At 39.8% G+C, this 16,307-nt stretch overlaps 2 protein-coding genes across 2 annotated transcripts in view; one reads left to right on the forward strand and one right to left on the reverse strand.

Annotated features, from left to right (window-relative positions):
• The window catches only part of MAST2 (microtubule associated serine/threonine kinase 2), a 192,033-nt gene that overhangs the window by 5,775 nt on the left and 169,951 nt on the right, over window positions 1-16,307 (forward strand). The window contains exon 2 of the mRNA XM_090146608.1: window positions 14,198-14,252. Within this exon, the coding sequence (XP_090002734.1) occupies window positions 14,211-14,252 (42 nt within the window). The 5' untranslated portion in view covers window positions 14,198-14,210. The remainder of the gene's footprint in view (window positions 1-14,197; window positions 14,253-16,307) is intronic.
• Window positions 3,168-14,519, reverse strand: LOC116234213 (riboflavin-binding protein). The gene is made up of 6 exons (XM_031601662.2): window positions 14,505-14,519; window positions 13,545-13,701; window positions 12,633-12,732; window positions 11,381-11,509; window positions 7,390-7,501; window positions 3,168-3,526 (listed from the first exon to the last, which is right to left on the reverse strand). Exons 2-6 carry the CDS (start codon window positions 13,681-13,683, stop codon window positions 3,290-3,292), a joined length of 717 nt encoding a protein of 238 aa, XP_031457522.1. The 5' UTR covers window positions 13,684-13,701; window positions 14,505-14,519; the 3' UTR covers window positions 3,168-3,289.

Consider the following 16,307-nt stretch of genomic DNA (forward strand, 5'->3'; position numbering starts at 1 on the left):
CAGAAAAAATCATTTCTATACTGCTCTTGTACTACAGAGTGTCTGTAAAATGTCTGCTTAATTGACTAGAATAGGAGCAAACCCTTTGGGATTCCTAACAAAAGACTTGTCTGAATTTAATGACAACATAAACATAGTGATATTGTAATTTGTTTGTGAGCAGTTCTGAACCTCTGTTGCAGTGTTTTTGTTTGCACTTCAGTTTTCTCTGTTTCCTTATCAGAATGTCACATCAAATGTTACAAAAGTCCTTCAGAGGCCCTCATCTACAGCTTTCTCTTTTTTCCAACAGGCTGGTTGTATCTCAGTTAGGAAAATCAGCCCATTATGACGTTGTTTGTTTGAAATAAGCTAACAGTGATAACATTTATCATTTTGTTATTATTCAAGGTGATGGAAATGGATTGTTTAATAACTTCTACCGTGTTTTATTGTGTGGTGTTTTTTTTTTTTCTTCCTTGATGATCAGGTTTCTGCAAGTTTTATTTCATAAAATCTCTCTTGTGATTTTTTACATGATAACATTTGACCAAGGTTTACCTTGCAAAGCACAATTTCATTTCCAGGGTGAAATGAGTCTCTGAAAGAAAACTTGTTTGTGCTAGTCCTCATTCTGCAACACTTGCAGCAATCAGATAAGTTTCTTACTGACTCCATCCCACTGGCTCAGTTTGCTCGCTACTTGTCTTCTTCTCAAGTGTATTTTGAAGATTAATTAATACTTATAAAATGCTTTTAGTAAAACCTGTTCATGAAAAATGCAGCACTTGTTGAAAATGTCATCATTATTGGTATTTATTATTTTTCAAAAGGGAAGCTATTTTGCAATCAATATCAGTGTAGAATTAGGAACTATAAAAATAGGGCAGGGCTCTAGAGATACTGGAGAAAATTGTGGCTGGCACAACTAAACTGAAGGTGAGAACTGTTAAGTAACCTGATGAAGAAAGCCTTCCAGTGGCACAAGATACAGGAAGCAAGTTTTGGTAGTAACACTTAGTACTGAAATATAATTAGAATTAAGTATTTGTATTGCAGAAGGATGATGAAGTCTGTGAGTATTAAAACTGAAGGTCATCATCATAAGTAACATCAATAATTCTCAAGCAGCAGGCTCAGCTCACCTATCCTAACCAGCTCTCAGGAATTGATGAGAGAGTTCTCGTTGGTAATGGCTCCTGGCATTGCAGTGGGGTTTCAGAAGACTCACACGGCTGTGCCAGTATTTAAGGAAAGAAAACTAAATAAGCAGAACAGGCAGAGTGACCCAGCTAGCTGTGTTATTGTTAACATGACATCAGAGCCAGGTAGCATGATACGAAAGCTGATGCTTAGTCATATAGTAAATAAGTCAATAACTGGCACACGTTTTTTATTTTTATCAAATTTATCTTGTTGGAAAATCCAAGTTAACTTATTAATAAAGTTTGTAAGTCTGGTTCCTACAGGTTAGTGTAGAAATACGTTTCACAACATGTTTCACATGGTATTTCATCTACCATTGTGACATTCTGATAAAGATCTTAGTGGCATTAAATACAGAGACACTTCAGTTGTCGTGGCCCCTTGGTTGCTGTAGGATCCAGTGCTGTTCAGGAGCATGCATAACCAGTCTCATGGCTTGTCCTGAAAGTGAGCATGGAAGGACTTAGTTTAAAATGGTTTCAAGGGTGATTTGGTGAGCTGGAGCAAAGAGAATAAAGGCAGACGGGAAAAATAGAGCAGAGATGCAGGCAGAGACAAATGTGCTAAATTTAGCAAAGAACATAAAGGAAATGCTTGACAGTGGCTGTGCAGAATAAGCTGCAGTTATGCTAGTGAAAGGGAATGATTAATTAGTGAATTAATTTTGCATAGCAAAATAAAAAACAGGAAACTTTCTACTTCGATTCAGGTGTGTCTGCAATCAAGAATGACAGGAAAGAAAACAGTAAATCAGGGTAAAAAAAAGACTGGCAGAGCTTTACAGAAGTGCATTTTCTTTAAGAATTGACTAGCTGTTCTTTTCAAAATGTAGAAGCAGGAGGTTGAGTAGCCATGAAATACAGACATGACGACGTATCATTCCAAAAGCAGTTCAGTACCGGTAGGAATTATGCCACTGTTAGCTACAGTGAGAGGCAGAACATGACCTAATGGATCTAGCATTACTATTGCAGCTGTGTGAAACCATTAAAGTAAACAAGCAGTCTAGAGAAGAGTGTGATGGATTTTTAACATTCTCCTAGTGTAAAGGGGTGTGCCAAGTCATTGTTTCAGCTGGAGGCCATATCCTTACATGTTGTAAGGTACCGAGCTCCATAGCTAGCACTGAGAGGGTATGGATTTTCTCTTGATGATAATGTGACTCCCAAAATTAAATCCTTTCATGGTTGCCCTGGTGATACAACTGTGAAAGGCTGTACAGGATGGCATGGAACTCTCTGCTCTCCAGTGATGTTAGAGGAAGGATGCAAGCCTAAGTAAAACTAGCATTTGATTAATCTTTACCTGATGAGTACCTCTGGGACTGGTGCAGGCTTTGGTTTTACTTTGACGGTAGCAGTGATGCTGGCAAGCAGAAATACTGATTGGAAACCCCTCATGTGGGTCCTCCCTGATGCAGAGATCATTCTATTTGTAGTCATTCCAAGGGATTAATTGCATTCAAAATTATTCTTCGAATTCATGGTGTAGGAGACTTTTGTGCTACTGTAGTTTAAAGTAGAAACTTAGAGCGGCAGCCTATGCATACTGTATACTGGTCATATATGGATCCAGTGTTTATCTAATACACCACAATCCCCTGTTATAGCAGTATGTTTTTGAGATACAAAAAAAAATACATTTTCAAATGCCAGTAATCAGACCTACTGACCTATTTCTGCCTGCAACATTTCTTCCTTGTCTGAGCAGAGTCTGGCACACAGGAACTTGTGACATGAGAGATTATACCTATGCTAATGAAGGATTAGTGTTGAAGATTTGGTGCATTACTGGTATGGCCTTCCAGAGGTCTCTAGTTCTCACTGTTCCACCTTAAATCAGCAAGCGCTGCCTGTGCTTCTTGTCTTTGAAAATCAAGCCTAGAAGTTACCTTCAGGCTTCTAATTCAAGTCACAAGGTTACACCTGTGCTAACTTGCCTGGGAGCTTTGTGATGCATATGCAGAAAAACTCAGAGAAGGATTAATATAGCCAACCATTGATTTATTGTGTTCTCAGAAGTGAGGGATAAGACAGGCTGCTGTGATGCCCTGAGCCCAACCTCCACAATGATTTCTCTCCTCCTGACATTCATCTACCAATGTTCATCTTGTCTTTTCCCCTTCTTCTTGCTGTAGTGCCTCAAACTTCAGGAGTTTCTTTTGGCAGGAATGCTCCTCACTGCTGCTGACACTGGAGCTTTCCTCTGAGCTTTCAGAGAGGAGATGCTTGATTGCCACCATGTCCTTCTTGTTCATTTGCAAGCAGAGGCAGGAGGATTCGCTCACCTTAAATGATTCCCCCCACATACTCTGGCACATGTCAGTCCCATTTGCATACATCTGTGTGTAAAGCAAGAAAAATACATCAATCACATTTTAAAAAGAATGCAGTTAAAATCGACTTATATTAATTTGAGAAACATCACTTTTTTAGAAATGGTACAGAATTATGAAAAAGTCTGCAGTCATCCACTGTCTTGTACAGCTCTGTGCTGTACTTCATTCCTTTACAATGTTATTCAGTCCCTTTGCCAGTTGTGAGAGCAAGCGATTACACAAAGTGCAGTGTGATGAACAGCCAGCCCATTGTTTCCACCCTGGGGCTGACAGAGTAAAGCTGTGTGCAAGAGGCTGCACGACTTGCAGCATGTCAGGACACTCTGACATGTCTCTGGTTTTGAGTGTTGCTGAAAGTGCCAAACTGAGTGTTTTCAAAACTGGACTCTATTTGCAAGCTAGAGACAGTTCAGTGGAGTCACAGCTCCGAGGGATCACGCTGTGCCTGCTGCAGTGTACGTCATGACCAGGCAGAACCTTGCAAGAAGAAGGGGCATAACTAAGAAACTGCTTGATGAAAAGAAGACTTACAACTGTGGGCCCCGGCCTGCCTCCAAAAAGCTTTATTTATTGCCTCAAGAAATTGTGAGCTGCAGCAACTTTCTGCAGGTGAATTTGGCCTGTTCAGTGCCCTGTCACTTTGTAAGTCCTCTGTCACAGGACCTGTGCAGCCAAACAACAAAGACATTTCTTGTTTGCCAGGCTCATGTGACAATCTTCTGTCCTCCCAGCTTGAGTTTTCCTAAAGAGTGTAAGCTTAGGAATTATCATGTTCAGCCACAGAGTGGGCAAGATATATACTTTGTCTTGCCTGCATTTCTGCTGTGTGTTTGTTGTTGAAGTTCAGTCTTTCCTGTTTCTGGAAGAAACTTGAGATACTTCCCAAGTAATGCTAAAAATGGAGTGGGGGGTGGGAGTGATGACAGGAGCAGAAGCCTTAGGAATTAAAGAGAAGAGACTGCTAATGACTGAAAGAGAACTAGGCAGCTGGACTGCTGATCTTGTTGCTGACTGTGTCACTGAGTTGCTTTGTCACCAGAATCTCTCAAAAGGAAGCTGTGTTTCATCTGTGATATCACATGCAGTCCTTGCCTGTGACATGGACTCACTATTCCCTTGGCATTTTCTTTTGCACTGTAATTTCTGGGTTCTGAGCTGGTTTGCCAGTTGCAGCAGTACATATAAAGATCTGTGAATCTTGGAGAGAGTGATCTGTCTTCATGGTCAGGAGACTTCTGCATGGAAGGTGTTTTGTGTGCCAACAGTTAGTGATTATAGATTTAACTCTAGTATATGGAAGTAGGACAGTAGTCCTGCGGCTGCTTCTGCTCCACCTATTTTCCACAAGTTGTCCTTATGAGATGTCTCCTTGTGTCCTCACATGCTAAGCAACCCTGGCTTGTGTTGTGCAGAAGGCAGGTGAGATGAAATATAATAATCAGATTTGATTAAGAAATCTATCAAGTGCAAATAATGGAGAATCCATTCCAAATAGCTCCAAAGGCTCTAGTCTGTAATACAGCTTTTTACATCTCACCAGCTTGCTCTATGGATGCTACAGTTGCTGGAGGACTGTGGAGGTTGGTCAGTGCACTGGAAGAGATGCGGGGTCAGAAATGGAGAGGTTGCTGCATCTGGTTCTCCCCTTGCTCTCCTTTGGGCAGCCAGATTTTAGCTGTTTCTTTCCAGCTATTCCTGTACTTTCAAGCAGCATGAGACATTTTCTTCCAGTTCCTGTACAGATCCTGCTTTTAGCTGGTCGTATGAGAAAATATTTAAAAGCTGTTGTGAGTTTTCTTAGGTCCATACACAGGAGTCATGGCTACATCCTATTCTTACGTTCCACAGGTTCTGTAGCACACATTCATGCTTTGATACTTGTTAAATTAGCCATTTAATTTTGACCTTCCTTCAAGCTTTGCTTAAAAATCATAGCATAGCCAGAATGCTGCAGCAAACAAAATGTGCCCACAGCCCATTTAACAAAAGTGTCCTTAAATTATTGCTTGTGATTGTTCAGCTTCTTGGACGGTGTTCTGATCTGTGCATTAACATCACTTGGGAAGCACTCTGCTGGGAGAAAAATGATAAAATGTGCTTCACTTTAGCCAGACCAAAACTGGCTACAATCCACGTACATTCTTAAATACTCCTCATTTGTTCCAAGTAGTCCTTACAAACACTTGCATACGTCACATGTAGGACTGCTGTTTGCTTCCCTGCATTTGCTGAGGGCATCAGATGAAAGCATCTGCCCATGGTGCCCTGACATGGGAGAACCTTCTGGGCCTTCCAGATGGCAGTAACTTTCTTTTCCATCAAGTGACTCCAGTGTTTGTATGTAATTTCATTTTCATACGGGAAATATGTTTTTATAATTGCTCTGAAGAAAATAAATATTTATTCATACTTACCATGCAGGCCTATTTTTGGTAAAAAAACATGGGCAGTGTTGGGTGTGGTTCTGCTTAGTTTAGGAATTGCTGCATCTGCCTTCAAGTGATAAGACCTCTGGATTTGCTGCGTGGTTTTTTTCCTAGCAGATGGTATATTTTCTTTAAGAAATATTTACATGGAGATTTAAGTTTGGACCTTCTACCTCTGGACTAGGAACAGTTTAAACAGGACTGAAGATTGCTTATGGAAATTATCATTTTGCTTTCACTTCATCTGGAACTGCTGATGATTTAGCATATCTGGAAAACTAAGCTGCAAGTTTCCACAGCCCGTTTGGTTTTTGGCCATCTTCCTGGCCCTGCTGATCAGTGTCACTGCAGAGCAGACACAAATCCTGGACTGCGTCTTCTATCAATTGCTGAACAACTTTTGGGTGTACATGAATTTGTACGGAATTCAAAACAATCCATTTGAGATCTCCGCAAGATGTACTACCAGTCTCTAAGAACTACACTTAAGTTCTGTTCACTTCTTTAGTTTGGACTGGTTTTATAAACCCAGTGAAGTTTAGCTGTTAATAATATTCCAATAAGTGTTGTGGTTTTGAGCTGTATAATCTAGCCTTGATCCTAAACATACTTGAATCACTTGAGAGAAATCCCTCGTGACTCTTGAAGGCCTGTGAATCAGGTTCCAGGCGCCTTTGGTCCCATGAGTCTTTTAATTTCCCATTTTATACACTTTTCTTCATAAAACCAGTTATCCCAACCGTCCCAAGCCTTCTCGGAAAGTCGGGATGAGCTCCCAGAAGGCTTCTCAGTGCTGCTTTTTGACTAACAGATTTAAAGTGAAAAAAGCTAGCTGTGTCTAGCAATTGGCAGACACAAAAGAGAACAGCAGAATTATGGTAGGTCTATGGAGAGTAAAAGGGAGGTAATTAGAAGACTGCAAAGACTTAGGGATTTGAAGTATGGAGGACTCAAATGTGACAATGTAAAATAGAGAGGAGGGCAAGGATGCCTAATAAGTAAGAAAACCTTAGAAGTTCCTTAGTGACCTGGGAACTTGCTTCTCAGTGTAAAAAGGCAGAGGTGTTTAAAGCTTTACACTGTGTGGGAAATCTTATAAAATGAATTCACTATTTCTTTCTGTTACATGATCCAGGTTCCTTTATCTTTTACTTTCTGACCTCCGCTGTGGTTAATGTATCAGTTCTGCTGGAACATTTTCTTCTGTTTCACAAGCGGTATGAATAGTGATTAATTAGAAGTGTATATATTTAGTGAGAGATCTACATAAAAATGCTTTAAAAACTATATATTTGAGAAATCTGGTGGTAGGTATAGGTATAACTTGAAATTGTTGAAATAGAAAATAATTTACAGATTGCATTTTAAACCCATGTCTTCAGGAAAAAGGAAGTACTCAGTGTTATTTATTTTGTGCCCCAACTGTCTGTGTTTTCTTACCTCCCTGTATGGCATGCATTTACTCTTACAGTGGTTTTCTCCACTTTCATCCCGTTTCCAGTCCGTCAGCCAGTTACGAGCACAAATGGAATCATCTTTGCAGGCTTCGTACCTTCATGGAGATCAGTGTGGAAGATACAATTATTTTCCTTAGTGTTTTTCAGTGAACTACGGGGATTCAACTTGAAAAGCCCGTGGGCTGCGTTAGTAATGTGGTGTGGTCACACAGTGCACTGTATCAACTGATCTTCAAGAAAGGTGCACATTATCCTAGCTTGACATGTACATAAACTCTGAACCAGACAGGAAGACCTAAATCCCAATGAAAACTAAGCAGATCACCCATGACATTTCATGCTCACAGGTTTAAGTAGATGCTCCGTGTTCTGGGAAGCAACATTCATTTGTGGTGATCTTTTCTGCTTGGTGAAGTTTGCTGATGTTACTGAGGAGAGGGAATACTGTGTGGGAAGGAGTTTTATGAATGCTGACCATCAGCATTGTGGCATAGCACAGGTATCCTAAGTGTGGATTGTCACTTGAGAGAGAAGTGGGAGATATTTATGAATTACTGTGGGAAAGGATGAATGGTAATTCCTGGGCATGAGACAGCTGTGGGAACTGCTCAGTGAAATACGGAAGACCTATAAGCAATAAAATCATGTAAGCTACAGCTGTCAGCCTCAGAATGTTTTCAAAGAAGTTAAGCTTGAAGTGCAGGAGGAAAGATAAATGCCCTGTGAAGTGTAGGGTCTATGATTTTAAATTTAAAATGATTTTTAAGTTGTAAGCAATAAGGTAAAGAAAAGCTTGTAAGTGGCCTGGAATCAGTAAGGTACGCAACTGGCTGTTCTATGTGATGAGAGATCTTATGACCTACCATCACCTTACATCATTTCCTTCCTTCCACTTCTTTTTACGTCCTACTTTTGGCTCTTACTTTGGCTCAAATCCTTAATTTGTTAAGGATCTCTTTCTGCAGATCAGCTAACATCTACTCAGACTTAGTCTCAATGGCTTCGGGCGGTCTGTTCACACCAGAAATTGGGAGTGCCAAAACCATGAGGCATAGCTTTCAAAAAGTGAGAGTAGTGTTCATTATAATTAATGCTTTGGGGTATATTTTCTGTTTGTTTTTTTTTTTAATCTTCAGGGTCATGTTTCCAAAATTACTTTGATATCACAAGGACAGCAGACTTATGTTTTAAAATGAAATACGAGGCTGTCATATAGTCACAGAACTACAGGATCTAGACGTTGTAATACATCTGAATGTGCAGCAAGGTAAGAAGGTGCACATCTGCAGAACTGACACTGCACAGTGCCTGGAAAACGAACTCACAGGCAGCACATGGGCTCTAAATTGTTGCTCAAGTACAAGCACTAATTACAAGTGAGTAGACTTCATGTATTTGAACCTAACCTTTTGTACTTCTTATTACAATGACAGACAAAGTGATTTCAGATATATTTGCAGTGCACACAGAAACACTGTAGTAGGACTGAAAAGTTCCTGCTTCTCATTTTCACATTCAAATCAATGTTTGAAGGTCTAGACCTTTGCTGAAGCTTTGATTAGGTGAGAAGCTGTGATTCAGTGACCCAGCCCAACGTGTTCCCTTACTGGGATGCTTCATGGCTGCTCCGCAGCGCTGCTGGCAGGTGGGTGGGACAGGTGCAGGAATGGAGGAGCAACGTTGGAGTTTAGGGGAGGGCAGAACTGCTTTTATTGTTTTGTTTTTAAATTAGTGTCACCTTCAGTTATACTTTTCAAACTTAAAGAGTGTGTATTTCAGAACTTGACTGAACTGGGGTATCCATGCTGTTATCTCTGGCTTGCTTGGGACTCTGAATTAAATATGATTATTAAAATATTTATATTTTTATTCACTGTTACCTATTGAATTGTTGGGTGAGATGTCTACTAATTACAATTGTTTCCTGACCCTGTGGCTCATTATACAAGAAGGTAGCAAGGCATAATTCTATTTTATGGGATTTTCTTTCCCTGTGGAAGTAATTAGGAAGCTAAGTTTATGACAAATCATGACTTCTGATAAATTTGATTTTTTGCTGTCCAGAAACCCGTAAGTAGTTTCTTCAGACATTAATCATAACCTGTGAGAATCTTGAACATAAATATTTAAAATATCCTCTCCAAATATACCAGCTCCCTATGCACACAGGGTAGGGTATTTTTATTTTGAAGCTTTTGTCTTTTAATTGTCTTTTTTTTTATATAATTAGCTGTTTCTCTGTTAAATGGCATGGGGACACCTCACAGGTGGGTCAGACAATGGCACGTATTTGGGGCTCTTTCAGAAGCAATAGTTTTAGGGTTAGTGGGAAGAAGCAATTCTAAGACAATAGGAAGAAAAGGAAGGCCCCAAGCCAGTCAGATGAATTTCTTTTAAATGAAGCCACTGCTCATTCAGAGTCCTCTGCACATTTCTGGCCACAAAGCCATACAGCATTCAGCAGGCACACGGCATGTGGGGAAAGTAGGTCACATCACTAGCAGTGCTGAGCGGACTCCAATGAATAGAACACACACAAAAAATGTTACTTTAAATCACCAGAAAGGGTCGGAATTCTGGCCAAGCTCTTCTCTTGCCTCAGGCCTTAAGCAGGGTGAGGGAATGGGTTTGACATTGGCATTAGGCAGGCATACAAAGCAGCAAGCACTGTAATGGATCATCTTCACGTTTTTGATTCAAGCCAGGCAGCTGTGACGCCAACAGGGGCAATAGATCATTGTTTAGTATTTGCTTAGAGCTGAGCCTTTTCCCTACCAGGAAAAGAGACCGGTTTTTTGTCCCTGTGCAGCAGCTCTCAATCACATACACATATACTTTCTAACAATAAAAGTTAAAAATGCTGTTTACCTGGAGGTTCTGGTAGTATCCAAGCAATAGTGAGGGTTTTGTGATACAGTACTGATCCACCGTGTGCTTGGGTATAAATCTCATAGGTACTCAGACTGGCTTAAACCAATTCATCCTTGTGAAAAGGATTTGAAGTGCGTGCAAAATAAACTTAATTCCCTTTCCTTTCATTGTTACACTTTCACTGAATGTAGCAATTTGCTGTGTGTGCTACTACTGATGTAGATTCTATACTTACATTGTTTCAGGGATATCGGTGTTCTATTACTTTGCGGGTAGACCTGTTTTAAGGCCCACTGGCAACTCTGTTGCTTTAGTGTCCAAATGCTTTCATGTTTCAGAAATACTTAGTTTGAAGGTTTAAGATTCTGAGTGCTGAGATACAGTGTTCCTACTCCAAGACTGAGGACAAATAGGTGCTGCTGCATATTTTGCACTCAAAAAGTAATCTGATTCCATAATGCTGTATTTTGGGAAACAAAGTCAAATGCTACTCTGCTTGCTTGTTACTATTCTTGTTTGTTTCTCTGAGGTTCAGGCTTTTAGAAGTGACGTTAGAGACAGGGTGACAGAAGGAAAGAGTGAAGGGTAAGGATGAAAAACTTAGAAATTAAGCTTATATATATATGTTATATATATATTAATTGAGAACCACATAGGAAATGTCTGCTTCCATGATTTCACAATGCCTTTTTAATACACATAAATGTGTTGTATCATAATCAAGTATTTAGACTTAAAATCCCAACTGCACAAGGCTGAGCTGTGGAGGTGGGTGTTTCAGGAGCAGACGCAGTGCCCTTGTGGAGAGCAGCATGGTGCTGCCTCTGAGTCCCTGAACTGGGACAGAGAATGACTCCATCCTGCTTTCAGCTTGGGACATTATTATTATGCAGGGCAGCAGCTTAGCAGAGGAAAAAGCAGAGATGGCAAACTAGAAATGAGCTGGAAAAACAAGCGAAAAGCTTTACAAGTGATGCAGCACTATGGAATCTTGTTGCTCATTGTTTGGGAAGACTGTGCTTCATCCACCTGCTCTCTCTGACTTCTGAGTAACAGGCATATTAAAGCTGAATAAAGATATTTTGATAACGATTTGAACCTACCAGTCATCACAGAAGCTTTGACACAGTGGAACAGACTGAATAGCAGCAGTATATCTGGGATTGATCCAGTGAGCAGCGTGCGGAGAACACCGGTAAAAGCACTCAATTTTCTTTGTGAAATCTTCACAGCTGTTGTGGGTGAGAAAAGCCTCAGATAAACATGTTGCTCAGTGTTAAGGCTGCAACTTCAATTTTCTAGGCCTGCTTTGATGTGGATGCAGTACTGCAGACTAGGAGAAAAGCAGAAAAGCATCATTTTGCCCTGTTTGTATCATTCTTTTGGTATTGTGTACAGACTCTGACTGTGCAATTACCATAGCCAACTAAAGAGTGCACAAATGTTTCCGTGCGTATTTCAGCCCTATTTGTGTAGCTTTTCCATAAACTTTTGGGGCCTTCAGTTTTCCTGGCACAAATGACGCAAGACAGCAATAAAACGTAGTTTGGAACTATAGTATAAAATATTTTTAAGTTGTAGTCTGACAGTTTCACCGATCTTTATATTTTCCCACAGCCCAGCTGAAATTGCTTAAAAACAGTGTTGCTGCTCTTCTGGGAGTGGCAGGCAATAGCTGTGACTTCCCCACATCTGTTTTTGCTTAATTGTTTTGTACTTTCATTCCTTTATTTCTCTAACTTGCTGTGTTTCACAGCTCTAGCATCTAACAGGGTATTAAAAATCTGAATTATGAAGACATTCTCCAATTCTCCATAGTTACCAAATGGAGTACAAGACTACAAGATTTTTTATTCTAAATATTCAGAAGTTTTATTTCTGGCCTCTTGTGCATTTTGTTTGGAAGATATAATCATCTAGTTGATCTGCTTTCTCAACAGAGAGAAAGAAGCAGATCTTTACTGACTAGGGTTTGCACTCACTGGAATGTGATGTTGCTCTGTACAGAGGTGCAGCATGGTCATTACCTGCTGGGTTTATGACTGCTTTGCATTGCCAGATCTGGTTCTATATTGAAAGCAAGCTTTAAAAAGCATAACTCTTCCTTGAGAAAAAGGCATAAATCTCTCTGCACAAAAAGTTTATACTTAAGGATTCACGGGCTTTTGTGAGAGGGGAAAAAGAAGAGCCAGATGTTGCTCTGGTGTAGAGGAGAGATGATGGGAACCGGACCAGGCGGCGTTCTCTTTAGGCAGCACAGGGCCAGTCCATGTGCGGGCAGTTAGTGTTAGCCGTGTGGCTGCTACAGCATAGCTCCACTGAACCAGGACACAGACAACATCAAAGCTGACTTACGATTTACTGAGCTGCCCACATCTGTTCCAGTAGCTGTTGCTTACTTTAATTACTGGGGAATGAGCCAATTGCTCTGTGAAGTTTGCATAGCAACAGGAAGCTGTTAGGAATGAAACAAAGATCTTACAGTAAGGATTTTCTTTAACACTCTGGAAGGCTTAAAATATAAGGTGAATCTCTTTGGTCCATAACATGATAAAGTCTTTTGGTACTAAGCAGAAGATGCACCCGAGCTCTAATGTTTTAGTTTTTGGAAGCAGCAATGTGAATGCTAAGTGGGATAGACTGGCATGAACACTGCTTTGTAAAGGTGTGTCCAGGAAGCCCTGTGAAGTTTACTACTGCTCTACCAGATGTTATATGCTGATGGATGGTGATTTTAAGAGTTACCGAACAGGGAAAGAGAATTTAAGAACTGTAAAAAATATTACTATAATTTGCTCAGTATGAAAGTTTAACCTTTTGCAATTTGTGTGGAAAACTACATGCAGTTGCAATCTGCTACAATTAATTAAGCACTGCTATTTTTAATAATTTAATAGGGACAATTGTTAATTCGCTAGTACCATCAAGAGAGAAATACATGTTTTAAATATTTTTATACTTCATGACAATAGGCTGAGTCCATCTTTGCTGTAAGCCTTTTAAAGCAGATAGAGATTCCAGAAAAGTAAAATGCATCGGCTTCTTAAACACAGTAAATAAAGACAGTGGGAGTTTTGCAGCTGACTTTGTTAAGGACCAGAGTCTTACTCTTTAGTTGCATACAGCAAAATGACATTGAGGGAGGTTTTTCAAATGCAACTTATCCATTTAATGTATTTTTCAGAAGCTAAAGGAATGGCTGGAACAATCAGTGTGTACGGAACTGGACTTCTAGACTAGCTCCAGCAAAAACTAAACCATTCTTACATTCAGAATACAGAGTGCATTCATGCATGTTTGGCTCTGGACTTGGCTTCACTTTGTGGGTGTCCCCTTCCAGACATCCATACTGCTGGCAGGTGGATGATGTGATGACAGCAAAGAGGGTGATGGCAAACCTCAGCATTGTTGTTCAGTTCTTTTCCTGTACGGAGAGAAGTCTATACTGATATCCTTTAATTGTAGGAAAAGTCCTGATAGTAAAAAGAAGAGCTGCTTAAGAAAGCTACATATATATACACAACTAAAATATACTCAGGAGATTTATACATACAAATATTAGGACACTCATTCTCCTTTTCCTTTGCTTATGTCTAAACGCTTATTCTTCTGCCACATATTTTCAATCTTTGGTGGCCTGTGAAAAATTTTTAAATTTCTCACACAGATATGAATTTATCATCCCACTGCTACACTAGATTTAAGAAAAGATTGATCAGCTCCTAAACTTACTGAGTTCTTCTGTGCACTGGGAAATTACCCATTTAATTGCAATGCTTCTGTTTACAGAATTGACAAACTAATAGTAGAGTATAAGGAAACACTTGAGCTGGATAAATTATGTAGATAAGATGGCCTCATTGAGGTTATGCTCAATTGTACCTAATAATCTGACCGATTGTTTTCTGTCTCTTTTGTAGAGTTCAGTCAAAAATGCAAGATAAAAGCCATTTTGTCTGCGAGAATAGAGCTTCTGTAAGTACAGATTACACATTAGTGAGTTATACAGATAAATCTAGAACCTCCTATGTAAATAAATGCATAATTCTTTATGGGTGTAATGAATTTAACCTTTAATTCTTCAGTTAAATATTCCTGATGCCTTTTTGGAAGAGGTTTGCTTGAGCAAGAACTGCAGCTCCTCTCCTTCCCTAAACATTTCAGATGCAAAGAAAGCAACATGTTACAGAAGAAAACCGCCTGTGCAATTTCTCAGTAGTTTCTCACCTCTTTCGCTGTCCTTCTGGGTGAAACTTCTCCCTAGAACAGAAACACACTGAATTGCTTTTCTCTCTTTCCACTTTATATACCCGCCATCTGGCATCAGCACTCCAGAATTTGTTTGCCCTGGAGAGTTCCTTGACCCTTTGAAATGCTAACATAGATTTATCTCAAAAGCAGATGGAATGACCAGCACATAATGCCCTTTTATTGCTTGCAAATGTGGACATAATGAACAGGAAAGTACAAACATAAACTAGAATTAGAAAAACAACAGCTCTCCACTATACCAAGTACAACTACCTCCAACCCCCTGCCTGATTTTGCAGTGATTCCTTTTGTTATTAGATTTTAATTATTATTAGATTACATAGAATTATTAGATTCATTTCTACAACAGCTCAATTGGGCTCTTATCACAAATTTTACTGAATTAGAGACATTACAAACAACACTTCATATTTCAGCCTGACTGGCTTAATCTTAACTGTAAATATATCAGTTTGCTTTGGGTTACTCAGTAATTTTACTGCAGCCTGTGAAAGAGAATTGGTCTCCTGATTCTCAGGCCTTTGCTCTTTGTCCAGAAGATTCCTTTCTTAACCTGCTGATGCTTGCCCTTCTTGCTCTACCTGCCATATTTGTGCTTTCCAGTCGGTGTCACAAGGAGAAATTGTTGTGTGTACCACTGACAGCAGCTGCTGACTGGATTTCCTTACAAGGTGTGCTTTCTGCAGAGGGGTTTCTGCATCTGAACATGAACCATCACAGGAGGCAGATGTGGTGATTACAAATAGGTGCACTTACTTTGATAGGTTAAATCTCACTGAGCTCCCTAACTAGTGACACACCACTGATTACCTTGCAATTATTTAGGTGCAAATGGAAAATAGCATCTCTTGTTTCTATTTTAAAACACAACAGTGGTTTGTCAAGTAATAACTGTGGGTCAGTAATTACGAACCTTTTTTGCTTGAATAAAGCAAACATTGGCACAGTGGAAGTGTGGAATGAATCTCACTGAGCAAACTCACAGTATGATAATGATCTCTGCTGAGCTGTAAGCACCAATTCCTACTCTGGCTGGAGCCTTCCTTGAGGCAAAAGTGCTGCTGCCTTTAAAACTGATTTTTCAGATCAGTTGAAACCCCAGTGTTTTCTGTTTTCCAGAGTGAATTTAAATAAGACAAATACAAAGAGACTTAAGTATAGGAGAAATTGAAGTAAATGTAATACCTTACTGCCTATGCCTTCACTTCATGTGGCTTGATCTTGTGCTGGCTGAAATTAATGGAGCTCCGTGCTGATTTGTAACGTAAAGGACTTGTGCATACTGCTTGGTACTAAAATCAGTGTATTTGTACAAAATAAAGACCACTGTGCCATATAAACATTCCCTTTCAACCTGAGGGTGAGTGGCTGTGCTAGCCAGCCTGGTGAAAAGCACGTTCTGTTCCTTACTGCTTGGTTTGTATGAAATGTATTCACGTTTGTAAAGGTGTTAGCAGCCAGGAGGTTTCTTGTAATGCCTCTGTTTATGGAATTGACATACAAATTATATTAAGCTATAGGAGACTGGGATCTTTTTCAAGCTTTGAATATGGGCCAAATGGGACCACTTGCTGGGAGATTAGGCAGAATTTTTAGCAGCAGGAAGGAAAATTGTCATATGTTTGTGATTTCTCAGACTTGGCTTTGGTTAACAATAGATGTAAGCAGGCTCAGGCACAGGAGCTTCTAGAGATAGCCATACATCATCTTGAGTCTTTTTTTTCTTATTCTGAGTAAGAAAAAGTCTCGGTATAAGAC

Source organism: Phasianus colchicus, chromosome 9, assembly GCF_987193195.1.
Source record: "Phasianus colchicus chromosome 9, bPhaCol1.hap1.1, whole genome shotgun sequence".
NCBI lineage: Eukaryota > Metazoa > Chordata > Aves > Galliformes > Phasianidae > Phasianus > Phasianus colchicus.

Excerpts from the sequence above, each read along its gene's own strand:
- LOC116234213 (XM_031601662.2), bottom strand. The coding sequence starts at position 13,683 with ATGCTGAGGTTTGCCATCACCCTCTTTGCTGTCATCACATCATCCACC. Across the intron at positions 12,733-13,544 it reads ATGCACTCTGTATTCTGAAT|CTTCCTGTTGCTATGCAAAC; the intron begins GTAAGAATGGTT and ends CATTCCTAACAG. Across the intron at positions 7,502-11,380 it reads CAAAGCTTCTGTGATGACTG|GTACGAAGCCTGCAAAGATG; the intron begins GTAGGTTCAAAT and ends ATCTCCATGAAG.